The sequence below is a fragment of the Osmerus mordax genome, chromosome 3, assembly GCF_038355195.1.
Source record: "Osmerus mordax isolate fOsmMor3 chromosome 3, fOsmMor3.pri, whole genome shotgun sequence".
NCBI classification, from domain to species: Eukaryota; Metazoa; Chordata; class Actinopteri; order Osmeriformes; family Osmeridae; genus Osmerus; species Osmerus mordax.
The window spans coordinates 9,890,986-9,904,530 of NC_090052.1; the positions used below are offsets into that span (position 1 = coordinate 9,890,986).

The following is a 13,545-nucleotide window of genomic DNA, read 5'->3' on the forward strand; positions in this document are numbered from 1 at the left end:
AGGAAGTCAAACGGCGACATAACATGTTCGGCACTCCCCTTACTTAAATCAAAAGTCTATCTAACTGCTAACCTTAACTTCATTGCCACAGCCTAATCGCGATTCAATCTTCTACTGCCGGTAACGTCGTAGAATAATCTTCAAAGGGGGTTCTTTATTCATGAATGAATGCAATGAGTAGGCTAAATGCATGAAAATATCACGAGAAGGGGAAAACTTAAAAGGACGTTTACGTCATAGAGATTAGGTCAATTTTTACACCGGTCTGCCAAATGTATTTGTTTTGATTCAACGATGAGGATGCCTTTTGCAGGGGAAATGAGAAGATCTATTTCATTCTACACTTCACTCATTTTCAGTTGTAAATGAGCAGCAAAAAAAAAATGCTTTTAAATCTATGTAATCTTTATAAATAATAAGTATGCATTTTTATATAAAATATACAGAAATATCAGTTTTAAAAATGTCATTCAAAAACGGACCCCTGTGCAACCGACGCAAGCAAGCACACCCTACAATTTCCACAGAAATTGTACCCTCTCTAGTTTTGCTCTCAAAGTGCACTAGATTGATGCGTTTAACTTCAAAATTTAAGAAATGTTCTTACGGGGGAGCATACCCCCGGACCCCCCTAGAGGGTCGGTGGTTTGCCGTATCGTTCTCACCTTTTTTACCCCTGACCTGTTTGCATGCCTGTGTGTACCACACACCATAATGTTCCCATTTTAACTATAGAAAATTTAATTTTTGTTTTTACATTACAAGGTGGAAAGCATAGCTGCGCTGTCAGACCATTTGTTTTTATTTGTGAGGGAGGAAGTTGTACTCTGGGATACCCATCATTCACACCTTCCCTCTTCTAACTTGTCTTTGATGGGGGTGGGTCTTTTGTGGGACATGTGAAATAGACCAACATTTCTCCTCCCCTTGTCTTTCTCTCCTTTCTCTGAGGATGTCAGATCTTAGATGCAAGTTGTAAGAAGTAGTTATAAAAACTCAACAGTACTCTTAGGTTGTTGTTGGATTTACCTATTGTGCTTTAGGACCTAAAGCATTTAGGTTTCATTTAGCGTACCTTTACAGTTCTGCAGTTGAATCTGCATACATATTTTCTGAAGAATCAATAGTTGTATGCCCTATAACCCTCTACAGCTTTATATAGCTCTCTGCAAGCAGACAAGTGAAAGTGACCATTCTGTGGACTTGATTGACATATCTGAAATATGGTGAACCAACAACCTTCTGATTAATAGCCCGACTCCCTAACCGCTCAGCCATCTGACCCCCCCCCCCTTTACCTTGTCACAGTTGAATAACGACAGTTCAGTTGGTAAAATGGACATACAGTCAACCTCAAAGTCCATTGACACCTCTTTCCTATGCAAATCTCACAATTAAAAAATGTAGCTGTAAAACTGTAGGTTTTGAAAAAGCCAACAAACTGACATCAGTTTGGTGGCTCCACCTTTTTGGGCTCTTGTCTGTAACTTTGTCACGCCCCAAAATTTGCTGCACGCTGCTCTGTGTACTTCCACGGAAATGCAAAGAAGAAAGTTTTTCAAGGATATTGAAAATGGACTACGGTCGTAAATGCAGTGTTCCAGCCTTTACAGGGAATGCTGATACTTTTCAGAGTCTTCCCAAGGAACCAAACACTCGACGAGCTGTGATGTTTGTCTATGAGAAGATCCCTGTGCAGTTCGACCCTCAATTACACATTTGCTCGAACCATTTCCCCCGACAACAAACCAGATGGCTGAGCGGTGAGGGAGTTGGGCTAGTAATCTGAAGGTTGCCAGTTCGATTCCCAGCCGTGCCAAATGACGTTGTGTCCTTGGGCAAGTCACTTCACCCTACTTGCCTCGGGGGAATGTCCCTGTACTTACTGTAAGTCGCTCTGGATAAGAGCGTCTGCTAAATGTAAATGTAAACCTGGGACAATGTAAAGCAGGATTTGATATGAAGCTGTTGCTGAAAAGTGGTGCTGTTCCGACCTTATATTCATCACAACCGCAAGTTGTAGTATGATTTTGACGCTAACAGTTATTAGCAATGCTAACGTATCCTGTATCTATCATAGGTAGAATGTGTGATGATTTAGTTTATTGGTAATGGGGCTAACGTTATTTCATGTTCCTGACTGTGTTTAATTCGAATAAATAACCTGTGTTGTAATGTAAATTTACAATTCACAATGCATGTTTGTCCAGATCTTTGTCAGGTAATTTTTCATTAGTTAGAGCTAGCAAGATAGCTAACTGAAGCTGAGTTGAATCACGATATGCACGATATTTTGGTCGATACCTTTTGCTTCGACAACAGAAGTGGAAACAACTAATGTTATCATTTCAAATTATATCTAGTCAATCTGTTGAAAACAGTGTTGTTTAGACACAATAGATTTATTTGTACGTTTTATTTCAAGTCTCCACCTTCGATGCTTCAGTGAGTGCTGTTGGCCGTGTTGCGTCTTTGCTCCGCAGCTTCACTCGTTGTAAACCAACCAATCAGCGCGCAGCTGATGTATATTTACATTTATGCATTTAGCAGACGCTTTTATCCAAAGCGACTTCCAAGAGAGAGCTTTACAAAAGGACATAGGTCACTGATCATAACAACGAGATAGCCCCAAACATTGCGAGCAGCCAAAACATGAAGCATACATTGTGGAAAACCAAATAAGTGCCAAAGGAAAGAACCATAAGAGCATGCAGTTAAACAAGTTACAATTGAACAACATGAAACTCCCCCAAGAGTGCAAGAGTGTACCTGTAGAAAAAACAATCAACAGTAAAAATATTTCACAGCGAGTACAAGAATTTGAAACCGTTACAACTAACCAACAAGAGCAACAAGTCTCTCAAAACGAGTCATTGTGATACTGGAGGAAACTAACATCAGGTCCAGCCAAGCATTCCTAAGTGCCGTTGTACTCCCGGAACAAGTGCGTCTTGAGCCTATATATTCATGAGCATACCTTAAAAGGGAGAAAACCTCGAGTTTTTTTCCCAGGGCCATTTCACAGGGTGCATATGGGCGCATAGAACAGCACCCGGGCCATTTTCAGCCCAACTAATGTACATACCCTAAAAACCCAGTCAATGACCCCTTTAACCCTTGTGTTCTCTTCAGGTCATTCTGACCCATCAGTCATTGTTACGCACCGTCGTATTGTGACAACTTTACCGCATACAAAAACAAAGTTAAGCATTTTCTTTTAACCGTCAGGCTGTCTCAGACCCCTCCAAATTGTGAAGGTTAAAAGAAAATTATTTTTATTTGTTTTTGTATTGGGTAAACACAACGATGGTTCGTTATGAACCTTTGGGTCATGTGACCCGAAGGCAGCACAAGGGTTAAACAGTTCATGCTTGGGGCATTGTAGGTAAAGGTAAAACATCATCCAGTATAACGACTTAAAACTGACCCCTAACTCTGCTCAGCTCATACAACTTTCAATCCTAACGATGCCTGTTATTTATGAGTGGAAACATTTTTATCTGAACTGGATTCACAGCTAAGGGACCTCCTCTACCCATCTCCAACCCTCAATCTGAGAAATGACCTTGTCCTCCCAGATAAAGACTCCAAAAGAAGGATTTTTGGAGCCCTGACATTGTCCTCACCTTTGTGTGATGTCCCAAGGCAGTAACAGCTAAGTTAATTTCCTGCCGGGCTCCTAACACAAAGCAATTTTTTTGCGGAGTCAAGGAGAACCGATGAATCAGCCAGGAGCCCTACTCTGATTTCCTGTCTATATCTTTGTTACCAGAGTAACTGTGTCTCAGAATTGTGATTCACACACACACAAATGGGAGAGGGATTGTCAGGTCTATTAGAGCTTAAGGTCACAGGTGTGATCTTTCCTTACTGTAAGTAGCCTAGTTAATTGGGTATTCACACTATGCTGCTATTTACTGAGAGAACTATACACTGTCCAATCCAATCATACTTTTTTGGTATGAGTAGTACTGGAGAGAATAATGTGCTTGTTGGTGAAGGGGTAGTCGTGAGTCGTGAAATTTTCAGAATGAAGAGAGCAGCCCTCAAGGCCATCAATACACATAGAAATGTTGTGCCTGATTTATTGCTGTACAAGGAGCCAACTCTTTACCACACAGAGACTCGCTCTCCCTCCTCCGTTCTATTCATCTGTTTTTACATGGGGTCCGATTTTCTCTCTCCATGGTCGTGTCTGACATTTGAATGAGTGATTTCTGTTCTTGGCGAAATGGCTATACTGCGAAGAAGTGCCAAGGCCTCCTACTGTTGTGAAAGTGTTCTGTCCTCACAAAGGGAGGGATTATTTGTCAAAACCGTCTTTGCTGATAAAAACCGTTGTGCAAATGTTTTTATTTAAACAAAGCAATTACATCTAAAATTGGATCTTTCAACGCACGCTACTGCAGTAAACGGCTTGTAGAAATGCACCTCCACATAGCTTGCCTGCTGGACTGTTGAGACTATTTCGATTAAGACTTAAGGAGTGCTAGACCATTGGCATTGTAGTTTGTTAAACAAAATGTCACTTTTTTTTGTTGCTCTAATTTACTACAATGCAGCATCTTGCAGTCCTCCACCAGTTTTGTCAACTCTGCCTGGCCAAATCCTGTTTTAGTACATAGTAATGGGCACGGGAGAGAGAACTGGTAGGTTATTGAAAAGTGTAACAGTTTCATGGACAAAACCTTACCAAGTTGATTTATCGTTGGGCAGGTGAAACTGGATGTAAGTGTCTGCGTTCCTTTTTTTACTCAGGCCTCTAATACCACGCTTTAGTTTTTGTTTGTGACACAGGATTAAAAAAAAAAAATTTAAAGCCAAAAGGAGATGGTTTGGGAAACGTTGAACTGTAACTTTAGACATGTCTGTGGTTAAATATACTTTTTGTGATTTATTTTGTGCTTAAGTTGGTGATTGTGTTTTTTGGTTGGCGTGGCGTAGTCTGCTCACAGGTTCGGTCAGTGTGTGAGAAGTGGGCTATATCTTCAGTGATTACAGGTGGCTGTGTCTGTACTTTGTGTTTGGGCACTACACAGCTTGTGTGTCCCTCTGATGCAGCCAACTGTATTTAAGCCTGCAGCAGCAACAACGGCCACCGCTGTTACAGCTGCGTCCGCCCACACTGTTGTCCACCCACCACAGTTTAGGGGTCGGCTTGACTCATCACCTCCACCCCTCAAACGACAGCATTGCTAGACTCTGGACAAGCACACTACCTTAATTTCCTCTCATTTAGACCCAGAGCAGGAGAAAACATCAGAGGGAGAGAGGAGACTTGCCGGCACATTTTGCCGGCAAGTCTTCTGTGGATCTGGAGGGAGCGGAGTAGTGAACATGAGTCTACGAATAGATAAATGAATGGGGATTGGATAACAGACAGGGAAAGGGTCATTCTTTTAGGAGAAGAGGAGTGTTTGGGAGCCAGTGCTGTGGTGCTCTGTGTTGAATGCCCAGACTGCATGTGTGAATGGTTGTGATTGCCCTGGCAACATCAGAAGCAAACCCAACTTGTTCCTCCAAGGCCCCTCACCAGTCAAGGGGACAGGAAACGAGACATTGTGTCCTTGCAATAGTCATTTTGAGATTTGAGAGGTTTATTTATCCAGATGTGTAATTTTACTGAGCATGTCAGTCGGTGTGTTTGTTTTCCAAAGAGGTATAAACGGTTTGGGCCTGCCTGTGTGTTGCAGAACTGTCTGCAGCACAAGTCAATATGCACGTATTTCTTGGGAGCTTTCTTCTTTCTGGGAGTAGAACAAACATGTTTTGGGTGCGTACATTTGTGGTTTTTATCTCCAAGTGTGTATCTGCCTCATCCGCCTGTGAACCATGGCGTGCCAGCCTGAAGATCTAGGGGAAATTGTCATAAAACAGTGCCATTAGTGCTGCTATCAAACCCTGGCTAATGTTCTCCTCCCAGCACCCAGCCCAGACATCACAGCCCCCCCCCCCCCCCCCCCAACACCTCAACTCTCAAACCGCCTGTCCTCAAACGGGTTCAAGGTTGCACGAAAATATATGGCTCACTTTGTTAATGGGATATTTAGCTGGCTCTAGTGCTCTCGTGTGAGCTGTCATCTCTTTTGTTTCTTTTTGAGGACTGAACAGGAGAGATTTTCCGTTAGAAAGTCATTCACAGAGAACGGCAGAAATTTTGAAAAAGACACCCGGGCAAGACTCAACAGCACAAGACATGTCCCAAGCAGTACTCAGCACATCATTTCAAGTATTATAGTCCTAGGTGGCTTTCTATAATTTGAGGCAAGCCATTTTGTGGTTCTAGGTGTGCCTGTCATGCATTCCTCTCAAGCAGCAGCCATTGTTAGTGTGTGTGTTGTGTGGGAAGGGTTGAGCCCCTGATTGGTTGTTATTGCAGAGACTGTGTTTTGTGAAGTGACTCTAAAGGAGGCAGGATATCCTCTGGACAGTGTGTTGCTCGACTGTTTGACCGTGGAGGTGATCCCTATACTAGCCAGGTCTCATATCCTAGGAGAGGTCCATCTTAAACCCCAGAGACAGGGTCTTCTGACGACAAAGATTTTTACATTTACAGCCTGTCAGTCTCAGCCCAGTCTCAACCCATGGAAGCCTTAATTGCAGGTGCTAGAATGTGTGTTTTGCACACCCCTACTCCTCCCCCCTGGCAGAGTTTTGTGACTGAGTCAAGCTCCCGTCATCCCAGGCCAGTTCTCCAGCAAAACATGTGAAGTGGTACTCCATGCTTACTCAGGTAGAAATCCCCCATGAAGAGGACTCACTATTTGAAAGGCCTACCAATCTGAAGCTCAGTGGACTGACTCAAGCATGTTCCTACCCTGAGCTGGTGTCATCCTGCCAGCACTCATGTCTTGACTCACAGAAGTACATTCTCCACCATCTGAGGAGAGCCTCCTCAAAACTGATAGAGGATAAAGATCTTTCAGCGGATGATATGGGACGAGAGAGCGAGAGAGAGAGCTGGATAGGTGCATGTGACAGTGAGGCTGAGAATGGCATGAGCAGGAATAGAAAGGGAGACGAATAGAGACACACTGCAGTCACGTTGGCATCTCAATTTCACACAAGCGTCGTTTCTCGTATCACCGGCAGCCATCTCCCCTCCGTGCAAGGCATCTATAACACTAGATGCCTGAGAAAAGCACGGAACATTGTAAAGGACCACAGCCACCCAGGCTATGGAATATTCACATTGCTGCCGTCTGGTAGACGCTACCGGAGCATCCGAACACGGACTACCAGACTTACAAACAGCTTCTTCCCCCAGGCTGTAAGGCTTCTGAATCAGCAACATTGATCCACTGAACAGTTGCCATCACCATTCACTTTCTGCTCCCCCATTCATACAACCACACTTCCTACATATATTTGCACAATTTTTAACTTAATTTAATATTCCTAATTTCTCACATTTTAAACTGCTGCTCGCTCTTCTTGTGTTGTTGTTACTTGTTGTAAATGACTAAATGTACTTGTTAATCAGTCCCCCCAGGATTTCGCGGGCCTTTTTTGTGATAGTTGCGGGCAAAAATTCCTGATTTCGCAGGTGCTTTTCCAAAAAGTTGCGATGAAAGTTGCGGTGTTTTTTAGGTGTTTATTGCGATGAAATTGCGGGAGCAAGTGAAAGTTGCAAAATGAAGTCATCAAACATTCATCAAAGAATAAAACCATTGAGAAATGGTCCCCTAAATAACCTTACCAACATGCCAATTTTCATCATATCCCATTTTTAATCCTTATCCAACCAGGATTTACAGTCGCATGCATTGAAGGGAGGAATCTCCCTTTTTTAACAAAAAAGATTGAAATCTCTGTCTGCAATGCCGCTCTCGGCCTCTACGCAACTCGGTGTTCTCACGCTTGCCAGGCATAGACAGTAGAAGAAAGCACACGCAGCGATTGACTGGTTGGGCAACCCTGGATACAGGACTGTTAATTAACTGTGTTTTTCTCCTGGAAGTCTCTAGAAATCTGTCACCTTATTGAACGAAATAAAAAAGAGTGAACGTGCCGTTCACAGACACCAGAATGAATGCGTTCACAGTATTGTTCATCAGGCAGTAATACAGTACGTTCAGTTCACGTTCACCAAAATTATCAACGAGTTCATGAACTTTCGTTCAATGAACACGTTCAGGCGCAACACTGGATTTAACCCTTACTGGAGAGAGTTGTGGGAGACGACGATGATTGGTAAAAGTTGCGGGAAAATTGCGGTGATCGGTTAAAATTGCAACTTTGCGCTGAATTCGCGGGGAATCGTTGAATTTGCGTGAATTTGTGCGATCGCGAATTCCTGGAGGGTCTGGTTAATGTTATATGTTACAGTGTTATATGTTATAGTGTTAAATGTTATTTTTGGTATATGTTACATGTTATATGTTTGGTATATGTTACTATGTTACTTTGTTATTGTATCTACTGTGTACTGTAGATGTTGCTGGCCAAGTCTTAAGAATTTCGCTGCACTGAAGCAATTTGGTGTATGCGACAATAAACTTTGATTGATTGATTGATTCTTAATGAAATGGCACATTCTTCAGGGGAATGTCTGGTTTAATCAACCTTGATGCTGTGTGGGTGTTTTGTGCAAACACATGTATGTCTAGGATTGATTTGATTATTGACAGGAAGGCGTTAGCGCTGAGTGTGAGAAAGTCTCAACCTCTAACATAATTGGACCGAGTGGGCTGCAGAGTGGAGCTGCTCGCAGACTCTGAGTCACCTTTAGATCTCTTTAGTGTCAGTGGAGGCACAGTGTTTGAGGGCCAGACTCAAGGCTTTGTCAGCGACGAGTCTCTTTGCCACTTCACTATCTCTCTCTCTTAACTGGTCAAAATCCCCTGCTCTTTCCCTGCTCTCTTTATCTCTCCACTTCTTAACCCTTGTGCTGCCTTCGGGTCACATGACCCAAAGGTTCATAACGAACCATCGTTGTTTTTACCCAATTTTACCCAATACAAAAACAAATTAAAAAAAAATTATTTTAAGCTTCACAATGTGAGTGGGGGGTCTGACGCATGCTTACAAAAATACAAAATTGCTTTACTTTGTTTTTGTATGCGGTAAAGTTGTCGCAATACGACGGTGGGTCACAACGACTGATAGGTCAGAATGACCCGAAGATAACACAAGGGTTAAGCCTGCAGCCCAGCTATCTTTCTCTCCCCCCCCTTCCCCCCTCAGGCTCCACTTGTTCGTGGGTGCCTGTAAGACTGCAGTTCAGTGTGTAGGATCAAGTTGTCTGTCCCACCCTGAGTACTGTGATAAGACATCTCTCTGTGGTGACGTGGTGCTCTGGGGTGTTTTGGGGATCATCAATAGAAAGATCAGACTAGGGCAGAGAACACTGGCTCTGTTCATTAGCGGAGCTCTTCAGCTGGCTTTGACTTATATGGTCTCATGTTGTTTCATAAGTTATTGGAACTTTTAGAGCTGGTTATTTGGGGGGGTGGTCTTCTAACCTACTGAGAAGTCATATTTAGACAAGGCTTGCTTTCTGTGTGTCAGACTGACGTTTGTGTGTGTTCCAGGTATATGACAAAAACGATCAGGAAAAGTTCTGGCATTTGGCATTGTACTAATTAGTACAAGCATGTGTGGAACATGTGATACCCAACACGAATGACTTGTCTTATCGTACTTTCTTCCTCCCTCTCCTCCCCTCTCTCCAGGTGCACTGACGGTGGGCCTGGTCCGACAGTGCCAGACCATCCACGGGCGCGACCGCACATGCATCCCCCCGCGGCTGCCGCCAGAGTGGGTCACCACGCTGTTCTTCATCATCATGGGCATCATTTCCCTCACCGTCACCTGCGGCCTGCTGGTGGCATCGCACTGGCGCCGGGAGGCCACCAAGTACGCCCGCTGGATCGCCTTCACCGGCAGTAAGTGACAGTTCGTTGAGCAGTTAATGGTGAAAGAGAAGCTTGTGACTGCAAAATGACGCTTTCCAGATTTTCATGACTATGCCATTTATTCTTGTAGTCCATTGTTGTAGTTCATTCTTGCTGTTCATTCTTGTAGTTCATCACTGGGCCAGTTTTCTGCTCTCCCTCTGCCCCTCTCTCTTTCTCTCTCTCTTTGTTTTAGACTAGACCTTCGGCTAACACAGAGTTGGTGTAGCTGAGTCAGGTAGAAGCTACTAATGATGCATGGGATTGTGTCATGATCTCGCTGGTCACCGAGGCTCATTGATTCAGAATTCAGGTGCAATCTCTGCCACTCACTATCTTTGCACACTCATCCCTCCTTTCAGACAGGAATTCAGTGAAGAAAGCGCACTTCCTTCTCTCTGTGCAGATCAACAAGCAGCCTTTCTTAGCTGTGCTGCTTTCACACGTGGGCGTGTGTATTCTGATTGGTTGATTATCAATGGGAGCAGACCCCCTCACAGAGATGAAGCAGGTTGACTTACCAACATGTTAGTCATGGAGTCAACGGTCATCATTGGTGGCCAAGCAGCGAAGCTGCAAAGCCACTTAAGTGTTTCTACCTTTTCTTATTGGTGGCCAAGCAGCAAAGTTGCGGAGCCACTTAAGTGTTTCTACCTTTTTTTTAATCATTATTATTATTATTGGTGGCCAAGCAGCGCAGTGTTTCTACCTTTTCTTATTATTATTACATCTTCTTCCGCCATTGGAGTCTATGGCAGCCCCTAGAACCGTATGGTAAAAAGTTGTGAAATTTGGCACACTCATCAAGGAAAGTCCCTTCTTTATTTACACCGAGTTTCATGTCTCCCATTATACCACTCTAGCGCCACCAACGGGTCAAAGTTGGACTTGTGTTTACACACGCAACTTTTGAATCGTATGACAAAATGTTGTACCATTGGATTCCCTCAATCAAGACGAGTTCAACACACCCTATGACGTCTATTTCCGGTTATATAGATTTTCTGTTATTTTGAATTAAAAAGAAAAAACACTCCTCCTTCAATTTTGTTCCAATCTTCCCCAGAATTGGCAAACATCATTGTCAGAGCAACCCTCACTGAAGTTATCAAAGGATATTTGATTTTCAAAACCGTTTGTCCGGTACAGCCAATCAAAATCGGCAACAAAGCAACCAAACAGGAAGTTGGGTCAAATCTCAGCAAATCTTTGAGATATCAACACCAAACTTGGTATGTCACAAGGAAGACACTACAACATGTTACCATGTGCTAAGGCAACTTCATATCTCCAAAAATGAATTTATCGCTAACGCTAAAATAATGCTTTACACATCCACCGGTCAAAAACGGATTCTCTGATTCAATCACAAGTTCACATGAAGACTCTCGATAATGTTTGATAGACAAATCTGAGAAAAAGTTGACTGTAAGATGAAAAGTAGATTTTTTGTGAATATTTGAAACATGCATGCTTGGCTAATTGCTAAGGATATTTCTAATGTGGATGGAGGGAGTCAGGTGGCTGAGCGGTGAGGGAATCGGGCTAGTAATCCGAAGGTTGCCAGTTCGATTCCCGGTCAAGCCAACTGACGTTGTGTCCTTGGGCAAGGCACTTCACCCTACTTGCCTTGGGGGAATGTCCCTGTACTTACTGTAAGTCGCTCTGGATAAGAGCGTCTGCTAAATGACTAAATGTAAATGTAATGTAATATCTCCCCTTGCTCCTCAGCACGCGCGCTCCACATTCCCACACACTCAGCCTTTCCCTTGACACACACACAACATTTCAGGACATTGTGGGCTGACCAAGCCCCCACTCACTCCTTGATTTTCAGCATCGGCCCATGGGGACCTTGGTGTCATTGCATTTCCGATTTTGTATGCAATGGTAAAAAGTTCTCAAAATCCTGAAACATTGATAGTATAGGCCATGAGTAACTACCACACCACAAATGACCCACCATTAGCCATAGGTGGCGCTACGGCCACGCCCCAATTGTCCATTTTCAAAGTGATGGCATTTCCACCCCATCATGTTGGAAACTACACATTCCTTATTTATCATGGGAAACTATACAGTGGTGACCATTTTGAAAACGTACAAATATCTTCTTATGAACCATGACTCCAATTGACTAAAAATGTGGTTTGATGTGTAGGCCACATGTAGTTATGCTTGTTTGAGACCACAATAGCTATGGGAATAAAAGTGAATGCAATGAGGAGGATGTGAAACTCAATGCTCTGAGTTGGTGCATGTCAGTTTAGGCAGAGGCATGGGCGTATCTACAGGGGGGCAAGGGGGGGCAGCTGCCCCCCCCCCACTCTAGAGCCTTGCCCCCCCCAGCTGCCCCCCTAACTTTGGTGATCCAAAAACTGTAAGCAAAACATTGAACTGAACAATACATTTACTGAAATTGAACAATTAAATGTTTTATTTTAAACGTATTCTTAGCCCCCTGCCCCTCAAATAGCTACGTCCCTGCATCAAATGTGCAGAGCGGCGTTCACAAAGTCTGGCTCGCACACAGCGAGTCTGCGGTGGCATTGCAGCCCGGCAAAGACTGGAGCAACTGAATGTAATGTATGCTAAAGACGATTCAGCATCAGCAAAAACAGCGAGTCTATTACTTAGCCAAAAGTCAAATCGCTTCATTTGTAAGAGCACTCTGCCCTTTGATTTTCGTAAAGACAAGAACAGCTTAATATATAATATAAACTCTTGTTTGTATCCATAACATTTACTGATGGTTGCTGTTTTGCCAACCTTACGTTACAACACACAATAATACAGTGCCAGTTGGGAAATCGATCATTTATATGATTAGCTAAGCAGTCCTATAAAATCCACTTACTCTCACATATGGTTTGTGAAATGTTAGCTGCAAAGAATAACAACTATCGCATTAAGATTTCCTAAAAAAGATAGGTGATCATGGGTCATTTGTGGACTGTAATGATACGTTTTTAATTGTAATAAGTAGGAGAGAAAGTAACGTGGGACGAAAGTAACAAAGCGATTTTCTCAGTGCCCTGACTACATTTGCATTCCAAGCAATGACGGCATGTTTAGCACGCAACCATTGATGGAACTGCCAAATTTCACGTCATGTCGTCATCGTTTGATGCGGTTAGGTGAGGAAAGCCCTTTTCGAGTGCGCAAAGTAAATTACCGAAGCAATCCTTTTACTAATTACAAGTTGTGTTTCCCGTTTCATGTGTCACAGTAATGATCAATCTACAGGTTATTTAGTACTGTAGCACATTCTGAAGGTTGCCTTGTTAGAGTTTTTCAGTATAAAAGTAAATCTGGTTTAAATGTCAGGAGTTCCTGTCGGCACAAAAGTAACACTCGTTACTTTTGTCCCGCCGCTAATGCAATATAGTATGTGTGGTGACTTTCTGTTTGTGGAAAGCATTTATTAAAACATGTTTGTCATAGGCTATTATACCAACATAATATGCCAAGAGTGAGGATCTGAAAGACAGACAGAGGTCTGGTTCAGAAGAAATTAAATTAAATATTTGATGAAACTGAAATTGAAAATGAAAATGTAATTAATTAATTTTTGGCAAAAATAAAGGACTAAATATGTTTGCAGTTACATATTAACAAGGTCATAGTTCAGGGTTTTTCCTACATAGAG

General features: G+C 42.9%; 1 protein-coding gene across 2 annotated transcripts in view; it reads left to right on the forward strand.

The window, feature by feature from the left end:
* The window catches only part of mosmoa (modulator of smoothened a), a 105,970-nt gene that overhangs the window by 1,872 nt on the left and 90,553 nt on the right, over nucleotides 1-13,545 (forward strand). For both annotated transcript variants that reach the window (XR_010876474.1, XM_067233748.1), the window contains exon 2: nucleotides 9,675-9,887. Coding sequence is in view for 1 of the 2 variants with exons in the window: in XM_067233748.1 (XP_067089849.1) it covers nucleotides 9,675-9,887 (213 nt within the window). In the remaining variant the exon portion in view is untranslated. The remainder of the gene's footprint in view (nucleotides 1-9,674; nucleotides 9,888-13,545) is intronic.